The sequence below is a fragment of the Epinephelus fuscoguttatus genome, linkage group LG22, assembly GCF_011397635.1.
Source record: "Epinephelus fuscoguttatus linkage group LG22, E.fuscoguttatus.final_Chr_v1".
NCBI lineage: Eukaryota > Metazoa > Chordata > Actinopteri > Perciformes > Serranidae > Epinephelus > Epinephelus fuscoguttatus.
In genome coordinates this window covers 20,672,895-20,695,401 of record NC_064773.1, presented here as the reverse complement: position 1 = coordinate 20,695,401, position 22,507 = coordinate 20,672,895, and the positions used below count along the sequence as shown (strand labels likewise).

General features: G+C 42.2%; 2 protein-coding genes across 4 annotated transcripts in view; one reads left to right on the top strand and one right to left on the bottom strand.

Moving 5' to 3' along the window:
* waslb (WASP like actin nucleation promoting factor b) overlaps positions 1–3,936 on the bottom strand; it is a 31,626-nt gene extending 27,690 nt beyond the window's left edge. For all 3 annotated transcript variants that reach the window (XM_049566572.1, XM_049566573.1, XM_049566574.1), the window contains exon 1: positions 3,522–3,936. In XM_049566572.1, the coding sequence (XP_049422529.1) occupies positions 3,522–3,626 (105 nt within the window). In that variant the 5' untranslated portion in view covers positions 3,627–3,936. The remainder of the gene's footprint in view (positions 1–3,521) is intronic.
* Positions 3,937–11,821: 7,885 nt separating this feature from the next.
* Positions 11,822–22,137, top strand: LOC125882804 (hyaluronidase PH-20-like). The gene is made up of 8 exons (XM_049566671.1): positions 11,822–11,904; positions 14,740–15,684; positions 18,413–18,579; positions 18,673–18,841; positions 18,939–19,157; positions 19,235–19,393; positions 19,854–19,943; positions 21,625–22,137. Exons 2-8 carry the CDS (start codon positions 14,752–14,754, stop codon positions 22,060–22,062), a joined length of 2,175 nt encoding a protein of 724 aa, XP_049422628.1. The 5' UTR covers positions 11,822–11,904; positions 14,740–14,751; the 3' UTR covers positions 22,063–22,137.
* Positions 22,138–22,507: the final 370 nt, after the last annotated feature.

Sequence of the window (22,507 nt, the reverse complement as noted above, 5' to 3'; positions counted from 1 at the left end):
GAAAAAAGTTAGCGTCAAGCCCTGCATACTTTTGTTGCAAAATATTGCTACCTGCCGCACAGGTTAGACTTTGGAGAAATCTAAGATTCAAAGAATATCTGGACCAATAAATCAGTGTCAATAATAAATGACAAACACATCATAATGTGAGGGAAAAAAATAAACAATTAATTCCCTAAAGAGGTGGTCCATCTGTGTTCTCTTTGAGATTTTTCAAATGGAAATGCCCATGTGGTCATTAGCAAAAAATTGGTAATAATAATCAATACTGTAAGGATTTCTTAAGATTATTAGGAGTGAGGCTGTATGAGGTTCTCATCTACACTAAGTGTAATATTTTCACCATTTAACCTTGCTGTCAGACAGCCCTTTCTGAAGAGCAACTGAAGCCAAGATATGCATCTATGCTCTCTTCAAACGCCACCTGACTACTCTGACAAAAACAGCGATTTTACCTCACACAACACGGGAGTTTCTGGCACCGCTGCCTCAATTGGTTAGTAAGTTTGTGCTGTTGAGTGACTTTCTGTATTGAATTAACATGGCGTCCACGGCAGTCAGTTGCCAAGCTTCCGTTCAGGTTCGGGGATTGAGGGAATATAGCTAATTGAAGAAGAAGAAGCTGAAGACGGATAACACACAATTCTTTCAGACGCCTGGCTCAGTCATGCAGGGTAGAGGGGTTTATAGACCATTTCAAACTGGACAACATAAATATTCTAAATGGGTCCCTTTGTACTTCCTGTTTGAATGTATGTTAATGCAATAGCAGAGAGGAAGTAAACAGGGACCAAAGTTGTAGCCAGAGCAACAGAATAGGAATGAAGCGGTCATATATAGCAACGTCATCATGCAGAAAACTATGTCAGGTCACGAAGGAAAAGATTTTTGGAAGGACAAATATAGCATTTTGAAGCTACAACGTACGTACTTCGACTAAAATATTAATGTTCAGATTTGAATACATAAAGAACACTCGTGGGAAGCTACTGAATGATAGAAAAACCTTAAAAATTGAATAACACGAATGAACACTTGCCTCGCTTAGTCCTGTCATAATGCTGGAATTTCTAATTTCGATACAACACCTAGTCATTACCATTTTTGATAACACAGGGAAAATTGGCATTGATGGCATACATATATATATAAATATAACAAGGCTATAACATGACAATTACTACTTTTCTTTTTTTGGTAGGTAGCAGAGAAGACCATAATAACTGTGGTAAACATCAACAATAAGAGACAGCGAGATAGCGCAGCTGGTTGCCCTTGATATCACTGTTGGACATGAAGTCTTCTTCCTTTTGTTGCTGCCAAGATTTCAGGCAGACACACGGGCATGGAGAGCTCCGCTACTCTAAAAGAATTACTTGGTATACAAACAAGCCTTTTACAGCGAGAATAAATCAAGCCTCATTCAGCTGCATGGAGCCAACTAATGACTGTGTGTGTTAGGAAAAGGACAGTGCGAAGACACAAAGCAAAGGTGACTCTGTGGTTCTTACATTTTCTGCATGTTGAGTACATTACATGAGGCACAGTCACTCAGTCAGCCACTAAATCACTGCTGGGCATTCTAATTAGATTGGTCAGGGAGACACACAATGTCTGTCTCTTCCCATCTCTCTCTCCCCCAGTCTCACACACACACACACACACACACACACACACACACACACACACACACACACACACACACAGGGACTCTCCCAAACCGTCTCTGCATGCAAAGACGTGTACAAACACACAAGAGCGTAGGACTGTGAGGAATGTTCCCGATTCCTCGTCGCTGTCACATGCTGAGTGACACAATCGCAAGAAGGCCAGAGGGATGTCGTCATCGGATTTTTAACAGGTTACATAGGTGTAGGAAGACACGCCTTAAGAACCTGTAGAAGAGGTGGGATGTCATGTGACCACGTGACACACACATACAGGGCTTGGCATACTGTGTCATGGGACAGGAAGTGCAGCCTTTCCAAAGCAAACATGGGTACATACACAGAAACCTCACACATACCAAGAAACGAGGATGAGCCATTTCTCTGTCCCTCAACACACAACCTATACTGTGCACAATTAAAGGAAAGTATTATGACTAAGGGGAAATAACCTGAGAACACTGTACATGAAAGTCCACACTATGCTAGAGCAATGCTGGTTTGTATACGTTCTTCTCGCCTGTGAGACTCCGCCGGGTGATGCGTTTCGAGTTATCTGCCTCATCCCGCGAAGTTTAGCTGGGAGATCTAAGCACTGGTTAGATGGAGGGCAGTTTACCACAGTTGACACATACGACACACATTGTTATGAGACAGAGCTGGTTGAAAATCAGCGGTAGGCCTTTCAAGGTGGGGGTGATGTACACAACATTTATTAAGTAAGACAAAGGGTCCAAATCTAATCTTAAGTCTTATGCTCTGTTTAATTTGATAGGACAGACATAACATATGGATGTGAAACCGTTTACAACCAGCTAAACCCTGTGTGAGCGCCACAGTAAAAAATAAAGACACGCTGGAGGGCAAACATCATCTGATCAGATGCTCCAGGGTTTGTTAATATTAGCTTTACCTGCTCCCACTGTTTATACAGTTGACTAATACTCTTATTTTGCAGCCAGGGGGTATTGTTGACTAATAGGAAAATGGGACAAAAACCTGTCCTGCAAGATCACAAAGAGGAAAAGTAAACATATTTAAGAAGTGTGAGATGTGAGGCAATGCTGATGCAGCTGCAAATGTCTTCCTTAAAATGTGGCTACAAGCTGTTGGGCATGGGGCTAGCTGCAGACATCAGGGGGAATAGAAAAATGAGTCAGCTTAACGCTACACGTGTTACGTAATATCAGCCTATCTCTCAATATTGAGTCGTGACAGTGCACTAGTGATCCTGACTGCATCACTGGTACAGCAGGCTACTCCCACTGCTTTATGCTCGGGGTTTTGGGGACTGGCGCGGTCTTGCATTAGGAGGGCTTTAAGCTAGTCTGTCCCCGGCCAAGTCTGGTCGGCACATTCTTCTCAGTGGACACACTTCCCGAAAACAACCAAGGTTCAGCTGTGTTATGTAATGCCAGTGCAAAATCATTGCTTAGCGCTGATGGGTTTAACAGCTCCACTGTGCCGATGCTAGGCTCAGTGCAGCCGGGCTGTGGCAGAGGAATTTCCTGGGTGATTTCAGGTGTGTCAAGCTTTAAGTTAAGGGCGTACCAGCGGAGGCCTGAAGGCAGGAATGAAACTTGCTGGTGCCCAAATGTCACAGTCCCCATACGGGACGCTGAGCACAGTCGCTCCCTGCCCTCCCGGGTCGCCCTTGCTGTCAAAACAAACCTGTTAGAAGTCTCAAATATCTCCCACATAAAACACACGTTAACTACAGGCCACAAACACAGCGTAACACCTCACAGCTAGCTTCATCCCCTGTCTCGGGACAAGAAACACGGAGCAAGTTAGCCGTGTTAGCTTCTTCTATTAGCCTGCTATCATACAACAATTTGATGGGGAAAAACTTACGATGCATTTCCTGCCAAGGTGGTTGAAAAGGCATTCATTTTCCTGCGGTGTCAGTAGTATGGAGCCGACATTTGTTTGCCGCCGTTGCGGCTGATGTCCACTCATTATTAGGGGTCAATTTATAAAGTATGCACCGACTGTAACTCGTTATGTGAAATCCAAAAAGATACATAAACAATCCCTCGGTCATCCGTGGCCTTCCTTCGACCCCCCTCACACCGGTTCGCTTTATCCCGGGGGTCCACGAGACTAGGGTGCCAACAAATGTATGCAGTTTAAGGAGGCAATGTGACGTCCCGCTCCTCTTTAAAATAAGGTCAAAAACGCAGCGACAGGGCGAAGACGGAAAACAGTAAAAAGTTTCCTGGGAAGTCCGGCCGCCACAGAGCCCAGAGCCAGCTCCATCCAACATGGCAGTGTTCGGACGAGTCCACTCTCCGGGAATGGGGGGCCCATGCTTCCCAGCTGTGTCCCACATAACCACAAAGGGACAATTCTCACACCGCAACTTATTATGCGTGTACATATATGTGATTTAAAAATATGAGTATATTCTGGTGAAATTCCAGCCACGGAAATAAGGTTAAGAAAATCACAGCTCTCAGTACACTCCCCGTGGAGATGGTTTGTTCCAGTCCGCCCGTGGCTTTTATGGCAGGAATGTGTGCGAGTGCAGAATGGGAGGAGATAAGAAATAAGGTGCAAGTTGGGAAGATAATAGCGCACAATACTCCATGAGAGAGGAGTTATTCAGCTAGAAATTAATTTTAAAGCCAAGCCCACACTTTAAATGAACACTTTAAGCCTCAATAGGTGTTCATAAAAGAGCCATGAAAATTATAATTCCTCTCTAATCATAATGACGTGCTGTTTTATTCTTGAAGTCAGAGAGGTCAGGTCATGGTTGAGCTGCAGAGCTGTTATCTAGGCCCTGTGATTTCCTACATGATAAACATTCCCTTGGACAAGACATGATTTGCCCCCTTGGACTGAAATGCTTCTGGGAGCATACACAGGTCTCTTCCTTTTACAGCAATATCCCATGAATAAAACGAAATACAATTAAGACTGCTCCAGTTACTATACATGGCCCTGAGGGGATGGCTGCTTCAAAATGTACATTTCCGTGTATCCATTACAACAAAATTATATATTAATATTAATCTGCCCAACACGTAGCTCTTAACTATTAGACAAATTCAGAGGTTACTTTTCAAGAAGGGCAGCAAACATGGCTCATGCATATTTTACTTATGTGCCGTAGGGTGTTTGTAGTGCTCTGCAACATGCTCAGTCAGGCTCATAAATGGGTGTTGTTTGCAGAAAGGCTGTCTTGGAGAGGTGATACAAAGAAAAGGCTTGGGATATATACACAGCAGGAATTACTTTGCTATTGCCCATAGTTGTGCAGCTTCATTATACGTTTTGGAGCAAATTCTTACACAATTCTACACATGAAGGGAGAGCTGTGCCTTTGCTTGCTGTAAATTTTGTTATGTCTCCAAATAGAGCGCAGTACTTAGAGTTGATCGTGACATAGTTGCCGTAGTCCTGATCGCAGAGATTCCTATGTGTGCTTGTGCATGTCTGTGTCTGTTTGCAGGTAAACATGAACATTCTCAGTGTGTGTGTGTGTGTGTGTGTGTGTGTGTGTGTGAGTGTATGTCTCATACATGTGCCATTACTGCTCTCTTGCCAGGTCACAATAGGGGTGGAGAAAGTTCCTGTGGAGCTCACACACACGACAGCCTCAAATGTCAGTAGTAACACCTGTTGTGAACGACAACGCACATTAACCAAAGTCAGCTTTTGGTGATGAAAATACAGTCCATATATGGTTATTTCTTTATGTCTGCACTGTCAGGATGAATTTGGATGCCACACCGCAATACACTGCCCTTAAAAAGCACAATATACATTGTATTTTGCCATATAATTCTCAGTATATTTTGCATACTGTTCCTCTGACAGTGAGGTCATTGTTTTTCAGTAAAGGGTGGGTTGCTGCCTTCACTTATATTTAGGGAAATATGGACATATATAACTAATACCTTCTCACTGTCACTATACTTTGTCAAATCTAATCCCTAATGTACAATATATGTTGTGAAATCTTCCTTAAAACCTTACTTTTAACATTAACTTAACCTGTCAGGTGCATATGCTCGTTCACACTTCCTTCCACATGGTTGAAACTAATTCCCCGCTTTCAACAAAAGTCTCGCTGGACTCGAAAAACCCGACAGACAGGCAGTCAAACACCTCAGGAAACTCTGCGCTACTCCACCTAGCCTTGGTTTAACAAGGTATAGAAGTGTTAGACATGACTCATCCTGACTGAGCAGTTATAAGAACACTTGAAAAATCTGGCATTTTGGAGCGGTGAATGAGAAAAGAGGGCGAAGATGGACACAGAGTGGGAAATGAGGAGAGTGAAGGAAGGTGATAAAAGGAAGCAGTCCAGTGTCTGAAACCTAAATTTCCCCAAATGCTAATGACAGTGAGCAATTGCACAAGTAGGGAAGTAAATAGATCATCTGCTGACGTGCTGAGAAGGACACAGATGCTCTATTCACAGAAAGCCAGTGATACTGACAGCTTATGACACTTGGTATGCACTTACTCATACAATAACAAGGAAACTGAACTGAGCAGTTACCTAACTGACATTTCTGAGCAATACCAGCAAGAATGTGTGAGGCATGCGTGTGGAAGTCTTTTTGCAGTATGTAAATGTGTGTTTAAGTGAGTTGTTGTTTGTGTTTGAAGTGTGCAGTTAAGGAATGGAACACTCTGCATTATGTAACTGTATATGCTGTATGTGTTTTGGGGGTTACACAGATGCACCTTCTGGGGCTACCCTTGTGAAACATTCATTTGACCCACTTTCCACAACAAAAGAAAACTGAGGTTATGAGAGGAGGAGGGAAGAGGACAACATGAATATTATATTTTGAATTCTGGAGGAAGGGATCCCCTACAGGCCTCTGCATGAATATTTAATGAAGTTGGCCTTTTCACATCTTCTCATCATGTTCTACAGCATGGATTTTTTTGGAAATACTACGACAGGGTCATCTCAACCGAAACATATTGAAACAGGCAAGTGTTGTGTGCCAGGGGTGGTGTTTTGCTTCTTGGTCTGGGGTCAGGTTTGCATACATACACACATACATTCATACAGTGGGATTCACAGGGGGAGGAAAAGTCAGAACAGGTTTGGGAAATTTTGCTAGTTAGACTTGCACCATGTGTCCAGTTAAACCACAAGGTGGCAGCATTACACTTTATGATAGCACTGGTGCTGGACAGTGCACTCAGCACATTGGTTACTGTATCAAATTACATTTGCCCAACATGTATGCCAAAACTCAAAACCAAGTCTGCACTATTGTGCATATTGCTGCCATGGAGACTAATGAAAGTGATGTGGCGGAGAGTTACTGCCCATCTGTTGGAGGAACTATTCAAATGTGGTTTTTATTTTAACAATGGAGGTTGCAGTGTCATGGTTTGGGAGGAAGACAATACAGCTCATGCAGCCATGCAAAGCAACACATATGCACTAATGCTGCATTCAGGCTGTCCTTGGAGGTCCCATTCTGTTGTATTCATGAGCTTGAGGCTGTAATGTGGAAACAACATGCACGCTAAAAAGATTAGCTGTGTTTTATTGCTCAGAGCATTTAAACAACATGTTGACAACAATTTGAAACTTTATATTGTTGCTGCACCAGTGCATCCCCTAAAACTACTAAAATATTGGTTTACCCAACTGATGCTGATAAATGACTTTCTAACTGAGCTAGGTCACTCTACATGGATAGCAACTAACGATTACAACGTAATACCATATTACAAATTGCATGTGAGCAAAAAATTGCCATGCTTTTGCTTATATAATGTAAACTAGTGTACAAAAATGTCAGTTTCTGAGTTGTTCTGACTTCACGTGAATTTTCCCAGTCAGGAACGCATTGTTCCAATTATTCCCAAACCACATGAATGCAGCGTTAGCTCAGGCTTCTTTTAAAACTGTGTGCTGTGGTAAATTTAATGGATTGTTTATAGGTTTTGGTTTGTTGAAGGCCTCTTGATTGTGTTTTGCTCACCCTAATGGTGTTGCACGACGAGGGTGCAGCCTATATAGATCTGTGTGCCTGTTTCTGACTATGATTGTCGATCTTAAGGAAAGCCTGTGGGCCCAAACCACATCTGAATGAAAGAGAAATACGTATGGAGCCTGAGTGTGCAACCCTTGTCTCCTACTTTTAAATCTATTGCCAGTGGTCAGCACCCCAGTTAGAACATGGGCGGATTATAAGACAGTGGGCTCCTGGGATCAGACATGCAAAAGGCCTCACCACCTCTCCGATGATGTGCTAGATATCCTCCTGCATCTGTTGTAGGAAAGTTAGAGTTCATGCTGTACGCAGTCTTTCTCAAAATAAACTCAAAATGTTCGTAAAACTCCTCGAATTCATGTTTATTTTCTTATGCAACAAAAGCATGTGGTTTGGTTTAGAAAAAAACATCATAGTCTGGATTAACATTCGTACAGGAAGCGAACAGTGGGGTCCTGGATGAAAGTCCAGGGTTTGTTGGACCCATCCACCTCCCCTCCTTCATGCCTTATAGGGATTCTCCACTCCTTATCAAGCTTTTACTGCTAGCATTTCAAACTGATGCTGTCTGGCAGGATTATATAGTTACGTTGCCCAGCAACATATCATACCGCCGCAAAAGGTGCCTTTATATGTTCGTGTCTGACCCCGAATTCACTGACCAAGCAGCAGTATTTGATGACCTGGGAATGAGAATGGACTGTCTCTTCCTGGTCGGTATGTCTCATTGACCCAGGTAGCCAAAATGACCTGGCCCAGCATCGGCCCAAACTTGGCATGCTGGAGGAAATTAGCCGGGCAAGGTCTGTTTGTCCGACTCAGCTGAGACTCGGCATGAATGACGCTCCAGAGTTGGGCCAAATCGGCTGGCCTGATTCCAGCTGCAGACACTGGCCGTTATCAGAAATGATCTGGCCCAACATCAGCCCAATCTTGGCGTGCTGGATGAAATTAGCCGAGCCACATCTGGTTGCCTGACTGGGCTTAGACTCAGTATGTAAGACGCCCCAGAATAGGGCCAAATCAGCTGGCCCAGCTCCTGCTGCCGACACTGCCACCACTGGGGAGTCACATTTTGCAGGTGGGGCTCCTAACACTTTGGGCCTCTGGGCCTGTGCCCGTTCAGTATGCCATCCATGAGTGCAACTCCTGGTGTGCATTCTGTTCTACATTATGAACTCTTGACAATGACATGCTGCAAAACCTGCTGATCAACTTGAGATTTGATCTATCAGCGGGCTGCAGGGTGCCTACCTGTCAACAATGACAGAAAGATAGAAGAGGTAAGAATATACCTATTTAATGTTGCATCAGTACATGAAACATTTTGGTCATATCCCTACAGGCGTAATCCATCGTTAATGACATAACAGTTGAAGTATTTGGTACTAAACCTTCTAGGCTTAGTAGGTAGTAACAGCCACTGCACTGCAGCAAACCAAATATGATATTAATCTAATCTAATCTAATCTAATCTAATCTGTAAACCAATGGTGGAGTGCAGCATCTGCAGGTCTGTTATTTTGGTGCTTTGAAACCTTATGTCTCTTGGACACAAGGATCATATTTCATATTTGACCTATTTTTATGGAATATCAGCAGTTCCATCTTGTGACTGGTCCTGTAAATTACATTTGCTCATCATCATAGTGCTCCATTGACTCTATCTGTAGAGGGACTGATTTCTGATTCAGAAATTTAAAAAAAAAAAAGGTCTGTTTTTAATGAAACATAATCTTGTTTACTTGTATTATTTGAACAAAAACACACACAGGTACACGTATCACCCTCCTAAAAACAGCCACTGTTCTCACTGTGCCACCAACTTGTGAAGTAACCACCACCATTTGGTATTACATGTCCCCGAGCAGACACATAAACACGTGTGGGGTAAACAGTCCAATAGATACACCACAGACAATGCAGACGGCTTGTGACACTGAGGTGAAAGGTTCTATTCTTAGTTATATTTGAGTTATTTTTTGACCGTTAACTTCACAGTTTTTTAACACTTACAGTCTCATAGAAAAGAGAGGAGCTGTTATTGATGCCATCAGTATACAGCTCCTCTGTTGCCACCTGGGTGTGAAACTTTCCTGTCTCCTAGGGGAGAGGGTGCTGATTGATAGCATGTAGCCTATTATGCAATTGTTTTTCCAACCAGGCTATCCTGCCAGCCAGTGTTACTGTTATTGAACTGCTATCTTAAACAATTTACATTTTCTGAATCCTTGATGAACAAGAAAAGGCAGCCAGAAATTTATTTACTTGATAAATATTGTATCGAAACAGGTGGTCTTGAATCTAAGGCTGAGCTGCAATTCTTCTTTCTCACCATGCCGTCTTTCGGTGAAGATGTTGGTTTAATCTGTCTTACTTTGCTATGACTCCATTATGTACAGCATGATTTTGCCGAGAAGGACATGTTCCTGGATCAACATCCCACATTGCATTCCTGGACCAACACTGCGATCAACCAGTCACAGCCCTCTGACATCATCCGTAGCTCCAGGGTTAGTGAGTTAGCTGCTAAATAGGAAGGCTATGCTAACAAGTATACTTAGCATTAGGCTAGAATCATGTTATTTTGCAGTTGTAAAGACCTGCCATGGACACATTTCCCCTTTCGTTTCCATCCAGGATCCACTTCATCCATCCATTTTCGATCCAGGATCATCACTGCCATGTCGATCCAGGATCATTTCTTTGTTGATCCAGGAACATCATTACCTTGTTGATCTTGGATATACGTTCATGTTGGTCTTGGATCGCCATTGCCATGTTGATCCTGAATAGAATTGCTAATTTTGATCCAGAACCATCACTGCTATGTTGATGTCAACATGAACAAGTTATCCAGAATCCACATAATGATGATAGTCCCTATCCAGCATAAACAAATTGTTAAATTAGTTATTTGCAACTGAAAAATAAGAGGTTTGTTTGGCACAGGGAAACAGAGATCTGTGTGGGTACATGAGACCCTAGAAAAGAGGGTGGATCACGGGTAGCACCACCAGTTGGTCCAGGAGCTTCTCCTCAATGATTGCCATTTCCAGGTATAGTTTAAGATGACTTGGGGCAGTTTGACAACCTGGCCGTATAACTCCGCTACCACCAGTTTCTCCTCCATTGTTTACCACCTGTAAACTTGTTGTCGTGACCACCACAGAAGGCCCGCCCCTCAAATCATCTGATTGGATAATGGGAAAAAAGAATATGAAAAAAGAGGTGATGTGGGGCGTTTTTCTGCTTTTCAACTCGAGGAGTTTAGATCGCTTCTTGCAAAAACATCAAATGCCTAGAGTGTAGCAATACGAGGCGTGTTGCTACACAAAAAAACATTCTCATTATGAACAATTACAAAAAGGCGCCTTCAGCTGCTAAAACGCTTTCTGTGCGATCAGAGCCTCACTCACTAGTATTGTACCCTATTGGCAAGCTTACATGATACCATGGTCTACTTAGATAGAAAGCTAACTTGCTTATATTCTAGCATAGCCTACCCACTGAGCAAGCTAACTCATTAACCCTGCAGTAGCGCATATAGAGTTTGTTCAGTCTTACTGAGACTTTGATTCAAATGAACCAATTTCAATTTGGAAAACTTTGCTCAGTAGAAAAAGCACAGGTTGATTGCAATGTTGGTCCAGGAACGCAATGTGGGATGTTGATTCATGAACATGTCCTGCTTGGCAAAATCACTTTGTGTGACTCGATATGATGTTGAACCCACAGCCCTTACAAGATCACCTTAAAGCTATGAGTCCAAATCCAGACAGGATGAACTGTGCATGTAGTTTTGAAATATTGAAGGATGAATGTCAGTTTATCAAGTAATCCCATTTGCTTTCACCACTTTCATTGTTGTAATCATTTGTTTTTCCCATCCTAGGTGACAAACATTAGTGTCAACACCGGCGCAATGACAGTCGAAGCTCCATACTGATGACCTACTCCGTTTGCTTCACTATAAGGACAGTGCATGCTTCATAACCTCACACCCAGGTGTGCCCTCCTCCTCCTCCTCCTCCTCCTCCTCCTCCGCTCCGAGTCAAACTTGGCACTGGGCGATCAAAACAACGCGTTTTCCTTAGACAAACAACGAAGAGCAGAGAGCATCCTTTTACACAGCCCTGCCCATCATGCCTCTCCTCCCATACCTATATCAGACTGTCATTTTTGGGAGGACACTCATACTCTCTGCACTCCCGTCAACACATCTTATGGTGAGACGGCTCCACTGAAGGCATGTTCAGGTATTGTGTCTTTTTACATATTCTGTAAGTTAGTTTTGAGTTGGTGTGCTGTGGTTTATAATTGTTAAGGTGGCTTCATGCTGATTTAGGAATGCTTAGATAAACATAAAGATCACTTTACACCTCATAGAGCTCTGGAGTGTGTGGTTTGTGTTTAGGAAGACAAGGAGTGTGAAATCATGGCAGGAGTAGGAGGTTGGATTTGAATTCTGCAGATAAGCTGTGATTTCTTTTGGATTTCAAATGAGAGTTGATAGCTGAGTAAAATGAAGAGAAAATGACTTCAGATTAGGGCTGGGTGATATGGAGAAAATCAAAAGTCAAGGTATTTTTGACCAAATACCTTGATATTGATACTGAAACAATATTGTAGGGTTGAATATTGGTGCTTATAACAAAAATATTTACACAGTGAGACTTTTGATAGATAATCATGAGTAGTGTGGATATAATGACTATGTGGGTAAAGGCAAATGCTAGAACAGCTAGAACCGTCTCGTAAGTTCAGACAATTACATCACTTTACTGTAATGCAGCCTTTAAAATTAATGAAAAGACAACACAACTCACATTTCAGTCAGGACCACTTTCATCAAAGAAAACTTTATTTCCATTTGCAGTATTACATTACATTATGGCTCTGTTCTGGAGCCTCTCTGCCTCCTCCAGGCTCCTACATGGAAAGCCTAAGGTGGAAAGAGCACATCTCTCTGCCCCTCCATGTGCAAACAAGGAAAGCTTAAGGCAAAGAGATCAAACCTCCCTGCCCTTCCATGCGCCTACACGGAAAGCCTAAGGCAGGGAGAGCAGCAGCAAAGACCCCCCAGGAACAGAACAGAGCAGCATCAACGACAAACAGAAATGACATTGATAAGTCAGACACAACACAAAAAGGAGGAGCTGGGGTGGAGGCGGGTTGCAAAGTGGCTTGCAGAGGAAGCAGCAACAGTAGGCAGGTCAAAGCAGTTTAAATAGAGCGCCCTGAATGGGATTTACCAATTGGTTGCATAGAAAGGAATCATGTGATCTATCAGCTGACTCCCTTCCATCAGTCAGCTGCTCCATCAGTTGATTGGGCTGTTTGAGATCAGCTGATGTAGCTAGGATGTGAGCTTAGCTTGACATCGTGTCCTGCCTGAACTAATGCTGTGCTCAAATTTTACTATATCCACAATCTAAGATGATATGTAGTCTCATGTCAACATTTTGATGAATATCGATATCTTGCCCAGCCCTTCTTCAGATATGGTGATATTAGGTTGTACAGTTATACTGTAAAACTTCAATTAATATCCCGGGCTATTATTTGCTTGAATCACTGAGATCAACAGGCTTATATTTGGGACAGGCCTTTAATTTCCTTTCACACAAAACTGTTGCTCTGCAAAGATCAGGAAATACAATCAAATTTAAAACAAACAAACAAAAAAAAAAACAGTGTAAATATTACCTGTATAAAATTAGGCTTCAGATAATATATCAATTGTGAGTCATTCATCTGATCTAGCTCCGAAAGTGCATCAGAGAAAGAGACAGTTACAACACTCAAGGATTACGGCACTGTAATACCAACACAACACCATTTTATCCTGTTAAAACAAAACTCACAATTTGGATTCATTTTTATGAAAAACCATTTTGATTCTTTTGATCGGAGGACCCTTACGGACTAAAGGAATATAAATAACTGACAGGGTAATCGAGGAATGGACACGTAATTTGAGGTAGCCGACAACCTGGTTTTGTACATCCAGAGAACTTCTATAAAAAATGAACTGCATGGCAACCAGACTAGGCCTCTAATTGAGACAGGCATATATTTGTCAAAATGTGTAGCTTCACCAGGTGAGTTAAAGGGACTGGGCATTTCATTTCAATTACACTGTGCATGTAAAAGCCCAACTTGGGATAAGAACTGAAAATGAGCAAACATCACATGTGCTCTGAATATCTTACAGGAATACTTCACTCCCCAAATATAAAAAATATTAATTACTCACCCATGTTCTGCTGAATTTTCGAAAAAAGTTTTGTGTCATTTAAGTGCTTCCAGTGAAGGAATGATCCAAAAACTGCTAAAGTTCATGTGAAGTCTACCTCCATGAACAAAAGGTGGAACTGAACTAATACTGAAACTCACCTCTGCTCTCTTAAGTTGGAGTCACCAGTTACACAATAAGGGCTGTCTGTTTGCGAAGTACTGGACATACAACTGGATAAATACTGGATTATACTGCATAAGTTGTATGAGAGTTTGTAAATTTATGTTTGGATACAGTTCTACTGTTGGTAAATGCAGACCCCTGTTACTTTTATTCGTCAAGAGTTTTTTCAGTTTTTGGATTCTTCGTTCACTGGAGGCACGCAAAACTGTGTTCACAAATTCACCGTAACACGGGGTGAGTAGCTGATACACAAACGGTCATTTTGGGGGCTGAAGTATTCCTTTAAAAAGGGAACATTGTCAAGCTTGTTGCAACATTGGCTACTATTATATTTGCATATTAGACCAGTGGTTCCCAACTGGTGGGTCACAGTCCAAAAGTGGGTCCTGAGTCCATTCTGATTGGACTGCACAACTCGCTAATGTGTCAAGCTTTTATTTTGATGTATCGTTTCTTGCTGTAGAGTGAGTGAATAATAGACTACAGAGACAGCAAACTAGCTTGACAACATGGCCGAACACAAGTATGACACTGACTTTATTCAGCTGTGTGGCCCCTGAGCTAATGACTAAGGGGAAATCTGGACCCTGTGGCTGGACCAGTTGGGGACCACTGTATTAGACTATAATATGGAATTTGATTGGTTCTGTTTTATTTTGTTTCTCTTCAGCCAGGGGAAAGGATGGTTTCAGTCACACAGAAGAGCAGAAGCTGTGTGCTGCTGCTTCTCTCACTCACCACATCAGTCTTTCCCCCTCTGCCCATCTCTGTCCTCCCTGCTCTCACCCTCTCCGTCTGGCCTGTTCTTTCATTACCTGCCCTGCCAACATCAAGAGCAGTGCTCGCACCTGTTGGTGACACTAATGTATCAGCCATTTCTTCTGCCACTCCTGCAACCCTAAAACCATCCACCTCTGCTGTCAGGCCAGCATCTTCGTCACAAGCCTCTGTGACAACTCCCTCAAAATCAATGTCAGCTATTTCTGTAGTGTCACTCTTCAACCTAACGTCCCCCAGAGACCTCCCTATATCCTCACCCTTAGCTGCTACAAAAACAGTCTCCTGTCAGTTTGCCAAAAAAGCCTCACAGAGTACTGATCCAGTCTGTCACCCTGTATCCCACCTTCCTCTTAAACCCCTAAAACTATTTCCCACCAATATCCCCAAGTTGCTCCCTCACTCCTGCAAACATCTCACATCACCCCTTAAAACTCTAAAACTACTTCTGCACAAAAAACGGATCCGTCTGTATCCTCCGTCTCCTGAGAAATGTCCTCTTCACACTGCTAAATTATTTCCTCCTTCACTTCCAAAAAGTTTGCCATCTCCCCCTCTACCTCAGACTACTTCACCCAAACTTCTGTCTCCAGTTTCAACATCACCCCTCTCCAGAGTATTCTCGCCTCCTCTCCCCAAAACCTTGCCATCTCCTCCAGAAGCAGCAGCCTCTCGTCAGCCTGGACTGCTTCCACCTCCCCCTCTCCCCGACACCACAGGTCCACTGTTTGAGCACCAGCCTTTCATTGTTAGCTGGAACATCCCTGATATGGTGTGTAAGAGATATAATGTCTCACTGGACACCTCACCCTTTAAAGGAGTGGCCACACCTGCTAAGGTAAGGGGACACATATTTGAATGATGTATTGAGTTGAGTTCGACTCAACTTTTTACTTATATTCAAATCAATGGTTGCAAAACACTCGCTGTAATCAATTTACAAGCTCACTTACTTTACATAAAGATATTATGGAAGAACATTTCCAATGATTTACTTAAAAAAAAAAAATTGGTGCGGGTGGGTGGGAGTGGGGGGTGGGGGGGGGTAGTAGTTGCCACACCTATTCCATGCATGCAAACAAAGTTAGATAGGAACATTGCTTATGGGCCCATAACAGGAGTCCTTTACTCATTTATGTTATCTGTTAACACGACGATTATAAGTAGTATTTTTAGGCAACACATTCTCACTCCGACCTTGTCACATATTGATGTTTGGTCATGGACTTTCCACGCCCACATACGACGTGCAAGGTACCATCGGTGTGTTGGTTGTTGACGTTCTGGGACACTGTGTCAAGTTCTGCCTGTTACATGCATTGTCTTCTTTCAAACCACACTTCCGTTTTCACAGGAAATTTAATGTTTACATACAGTCTCTTTCAAAATAAATGCACTACATCAGTACAACACCGCAAATTGACATTTTTTTCCCCTTCAACAACAAAAGCACGTGGTTAGTTTTTGGCAGTTTAAAAGTCGATGTTTGTTGGATCCATCCACCACCCATCCCGCCCTCCCCAGTCGTACTTTCGCCGCCTTAACTTTTGTCTTTGTCCCGCCATGTTTCCCCATGACACCACCAGACGCCGTTAAACGATAACGGCAACCAGCAGCCTATCACACTGACACTGAAAGACGCCTTTTGTGTTGATTTCTGACGCCACAAGTCACTGCCTAAGCGTCGGATATCGGCAACTTTGGAGTGAGACTGGTCTCATTTATGCACAAATCACTGTTTTTTTCTTACTTTGGCTATTAATTTACTTGCATCATTGTTATCTGCACAATAATATACCACAAAGCTGTGTAAGAATATTCGTATGTTGACTGTATGGTAAATTAAAAACAAACAAACTGCTGCATCATGTCATGCCTCCAAACTTTTCGATTAAATTATGCTATATATTCTACGGTAATATCACACATAAATTGACGGCATATTATATTGGATCTCGCCATGTAACTGTGTTCATTATTATCTGTAGTTTCCTATATACAGCAGTACAGTGTAAGTGCAGTGAGAATAAGCCCGCTTTCGGCCACCTCTAACAAAAAATTCGAAAAAGTAATTGGAGGTCGATATTACTGTCTTTCATTTTTTAAAGGAGTGCGAATGTAGTACAAGACAACCTAAGGCATCAACTGGTACCAACCATGTTGTCAAACCTTGTCAGGAAGGGACCTAAATAATGTTCCAAAAATATGCTAAATTTTGGCAAGGGAACAACTCCCAAGGTCATTTTCAGAGAGGTCCTTTGAACTCTCACCTCAAGATATCTAAATGAAAATGGGTTCCATGGGTACCCACGACTCTCCCCTAAACTAAAGAACGCTTGTTCCTCGCAAATGTTCCTTATAATCTGTGTACTATTTCAAATTAAAGATAATCAGTTATCAGATCAGATAATAACCAATATTAACTGTAAAATAAGAAAACAAGGGTATATCAGTATGTGATTCCTTAACTGGCCCACACTGTGTACTTTAACAGCATAAGCAAATTCCTGAAATTCTATTGGAGTGAGAAACTCCAAGATTATCAGTGGCCCTATCTGATCACCCCTATGAAAAATTACAAAGTGGCTCCTCCAGAAGCCACCTCTCTCCTTGTCTCCTCAAGGTGCATGAAAGTAAGTGGAGGATCCTTCATGATGGCAGAAGGTGAATGACAGGGAAGCACAAGTTAGACAGACAAAAACAACCCAGAGCACACTTTTATAAATAGCAGGCTACACCACTGTAACACTCTCCTGTCTGTCTACCGAGAAATACATATGCCTATTTTAAAAGTCTTTACACTGTTTGTTTTCATATTGATTTTAAAATTCTTCTACGAGTTGATAAGGCACTACATGTACATGGCCATGCACCAGACCAGTGGTTCCCACAGGGTCCAGATCTCTCCTTAGTCATTAATTCAAGGTCCACACAGTTTAATATATTCAGCATCATACATGCATTTCACCGAACTAGTTTGCTGACTCTGTTACATAACTATCAGTTAGTCACTCACTCTACAGTAGGAAATGGCACTTCAAAATAAAAGCACTGTGCCGGAAATTTACTGTACTTGAAAATAAAGTGTGCTTTTTACAAACCTGACACGTTTGTGAGTCACTTGTGGTCCATTCAGAATGGACTCAAGACCCACTTTTGGACCGCGACCCACCAGTTGGGTTCTTTTCTTTTAGCTGTTCCATAAAGCAGAACAAAAACATTTGGTGATTTGAGAAGAGCTGAAAATATATATTTTTTAAAATGTAGACAAAAAACTCATCTCTTTCATCTAGCTTTAAATTTTATGGTTTTATTCTGTTTATTTTATTACCATTATTATTATTATTATTATTATTATTATTCATTTTTTCTCTTTTTGTTTTTATATCAAAGTTTTACTGTTAATTACTGTGATTTCTTTTCTTTTCCTTTATTAAAATTTTAGCAAGTTTTCTTTTGTTAATTGCGCAGATTTGTTTGAAAGGTGTTCAAAAAATTAAGTTTGACTGACTGATTATTTAAGGGAAATTCACAGGTTCATTCACTCTGTCATGTTTCTGCTGCAGGTCCCAGGACAGTTTCTGTCTCTGTTCTACACAGACCGACTGGGTCTTTACCCACATGTAGACCTCATGAGAAAGAAACAGTTGAATGGTGGCATCCCTCAGAGAGGTAACCTGAGAGCCAGTATGAACAAGGCCAGAGCAGATGTTAACTTCTACATCCCATCCAAGTGAGAATATACCTTATATGTATGTCTTTCATCACTTGGCACACTTGAGGCTGATCTTTAACTCGCTTCTTCACCCTCCTGTCCTCCCTCTAGGACAAGCCGAGGCTTGGCTGTGATAGACTGGGAGGAATGGCGCCCCCTATGGGACAGAAACTGGGGCACAAAAAGAATCTACCAGACTTTATCTGTGGCCCACCTTATGCAGACAAACCGCTCCCTCACATTGCAGCAGGCCACAGAGAAAGCCAAACACCAGTTCCAGGTCAGAACTACCTAAAGATTAACCAAACAAATTATACAGTTCTTAACAGTAATTAAATATTGACTCTTCTATTCTTCCTTCTTTCCTTCCATTTCAGGTGGCAGCAAAGAGTTTCATGTCAGGGAAGTTGGAAATTGGCAGAGCTATGAGACCCAACTATCTCTGGGGCTTCTACCTGTTTCCTAACTGCTACAATTACGGCTGGGAGAGGCCAAGCTACACAGGGCGCTGCTCCAAGGAGGTGAGGAGGCAGAATGATGAGCTGCTCTGGCTGTGGGAGTCCAGCACTGCCCTCTACCCCTCCATCTACCTGCAGGTTGGTTAGACTGTAAGGCAAGTTTTACTTGTTATGGATAGGTGACCTCTAATATTAATGTCCTTGCACTGTTCCAGGTCAGTCTGGCAGACAATCCCAAAGCTGCCCTGATGGTGAGAAACCGCATCCAGGAAGCTTTGAGAGTATCTGCCCTGCCTAAAAGGAGTGTCACTGTGCCCGTGTTTGCTTACATGCGACCTGTCTTTGTTGATCATAACAGACGCTTTCTCAGCCAGGTGAATGAGAGTCATTCAAATGTGGATTTATTTGTATTTTCTAAGAGCATGGGGTGTCACTGGGAGACGTACTGATGACAACCACTCACTAAAAATAAATCAATAATTAAATCCACCATTCAAACAGATTACATTTTCTTAACGACTCGTTACAGAGCGACCACACACTTGACAAGATTAGATACATCTTAGGTTACTTCTTCATCCCAGCAGTGAGGTGTTTTCAGCCTGAGGTCCAGTTTTAAGAGGAGTTTGGTTTCTTGGTGTAACAACACCCTGCTCAGATGTTGTTACACCTCGCCTGAGCACATAATCCTTACCTCTCTTCTCACCTTGTACGGTGAGATTTGGGGGAAATAAGAAGCACAGTGTGCATGCATACATTATTGTCTCATTTGTTAATGTGTGTGGCAGTCTCTGTCTATCTACATATTGAACATATTTAACCATTTGTATCCAGGGAGACTTGGTGAACACCATCGGGGAGAGTGCAGCACTAGGAGGGTCTGGCGCTGTCGTATGGGGGGCCAGCGCTGACTATGACAACCAGGTAACATCACCCCCTGACCTCCACTGGACTGCTGAAAGACATGACAGTGTACTGGTGGCAGGTAGTCAGACCAGGGACAATGTGTTCAATTAGATGATATAGGACTCTGCTCGTCTCTGTGACGCACTAACAATACCTGAACGGCACAGGCACTGATGGATTGTGTTGGTTGTAACAACATTAGTTAATCCATGGCAGGGAAGCCAAGACTAGCTTGTTGATAGTGACTTTCACTGGATGTTTAAAGTCTTCTGAAAGAGACCTCGCCATGTTAATTCAAGTTAGTATTAATCAGTCCATATGATGTTATCATAGACTGTATAAAAATAATGGATGGAGCCATTGTGACATCACCCCTTGGTTTGTGGACTCTGGTTTTGAAGCCTCAAGCTTGGCCGTCGCAGCTTAGTTTTTTTGGAGCCAGAAGTGACCATATTTGGATAAGAGGGTAGAGATAACCCCAACGCTAGCTGCAAGCTTGGTTAGCATGGTGCATTTACAGTTATGGGTAACTGTGATAATGCTAAAAACAGGCTTAAAACCATTAAAACAATGTACTTACCAGAAAAACTTAATATCCAACTTCTTAGACTCTGAGAATTCTAAGTCTCTGCTACTTACAGTACAATCAAACTCTGAACAAGACTTTTTTTTAACCAAAATGTTACAATTAACTTTCAGGAACTGAAAACACACTGAAATAGCAACAGCTACAGCTGCGCCTATACTCTGTGAATCTAGGGTTACACCCATAGACTGTACAAAATAATGGACGCAGCTACTTTACCCATTGCTGTTTTGAAGCCTTGAGTTCAGCATTTCGGTCCCTGCCATCTTGGTGTGTTGGAGCCAGATATGTCTAGGCTATTTTTGGACTAGAGGTTGAGGGGTGGATCTGCCTCATAGAATGTAGCAGTGCCCCACAAACCTGTAACTCAAATACCTTAAATATGCATAACTTTATGCCTTAATAAAATATAAACGGGTGCATTATATAAATATTCACCCCTGGTACAGTTGTCATGAATGCTGAAATTAGCTATAGCGGACAAAACCGTTTTGTACCAGGCTGTACACATTTTTATTTCTGCTGTAAAGTTGGCCACTTTAACACAGGGGGGTCTATGAGGATTGACTAACTTTTGGAGCCAGCCTCAAGTGGTCATTAGAGGAACTGCAGTTTTTGGGACTTCTGTGGTGGCTTCATTTTTTAGCCTCGGAGGTTCCTGCTTGGTTATTTTATGATGAAATATTGTAATTTTTTTGTGAATTAATATTTCCTTAACCCATCCTGTTGTTTTTACACTTAAGTTTGTGCACAGCATAAAGAAATGAGGTACAATATGTTTGACAGAGGCAAGCTAGCTATTTCCCCATGATTCCAGTCTTTAAGCTCATCTAACAGTTTCTTGGGTTCAGTTTCTTGTTGAACTAACAACTATGAGAGTGGTATTGGTCCTCTCATCTAATTCTTGTCAAGCTAATAAAAGTATATCCTTTTTCTCTACCTTATATCAACACACACTATCTTAGGGCTGTTGACTTGCTGTAATGTTCTGTTTCAGACATATAGTTGTATTTACACAGTATATAAATTTACAGAGCATATATTTACTTTTGAAAACTTTTCCCTTCTTGCTCTTCTTGTTCCTTTTTCCACTCACTTTCCTTTGCTCCCTAGACTTCTTGTGCAGCCCTGTCATCCTACCTCTCCTCCACCCTCAACCCTTACATCACCAATGTCACCACAGCCGCCCAGCTCTGCAGCAACTTCCTGTGTCGGGGGAATGGTCGCTGCGTCCGAAAGAACTACAACTCCAATCACTACCTCCACCTAAACCCCGAGAATTTCAGGATCCTGCATGTTCAGAAGCGCTACCTTGTCCTAGGGAGACCCACTCTCACAGACCTGAAGGCTTTGAGCAGGAGGTTTACCTGTCAGTGCTACAAAGGACTGAGCTGCTCTCCCAGGACTGACAAAGAGCTAGACAAGGCCCTGATGTTTAGTGTGAAGCAAGGACTGTCCCAAAAGTTTAACGCCCTGAATAAAGCCATGGTGGACGATACACTACAAACCAGTATTACTAAGGACGATGTTAAAAACAGCTTGAAAGTTTAGCTTGGAATTAAAATGTTTGCTCAAGAGTTCTTTTCTCAATATCTTTTTTTCATGAATACACCACCTAAACCAGTACATACAGTACATTCAGACCTGAGAAATATCCAGTCCTTCTTTGGCAGTAATAAAGGTTCAGTATGCTGTTGAGTCTCATTCCCAGGTCGACCTTGGGTTGGTAGTTCAACACAACCAACCCATAGCGTTTGTATTTGACGACCTCGGAAAGACATTTAATAAACAACTATCGTTCTCCAGAACTACATATTACTACACCTTTAAAACGACCCAGGAAGCATCACCTCATCTATATAATGTGTGCACACTAGGACCACTGACTGAAGGTAACATCTTCCATAGTCTTGCCAAAGAACAGGCGTTTGCCCAATCTCTAATCAAACTTATGAACACACACACCGTGCTATATCAAGTCATTATCAGCTGTGAC

Coding starts and splice junctions, on each gene's coding strand:
- LOC125882804 (XM_049566671.1), top strand. CDS start 14,752: ATGGTTTCAGTCACACAGAAGAGCAGAAGCTGTGTGCTGCTGCTTCTC. Junction 18,842..18,938: donor AAGCCAAACACCAGTTCCAG/GTCAGAACTACC, acceptor CTTCCATTTCAG/GTGGCAGCAAAGAGTTTCAT. Junction 19,158..19,234: donor ACCCCTCCATCTACCTGCAG/GTTGGTTAGACT, acceptor GCACTGTTCCAG/GTCAGTCTGGCAGACAATCC.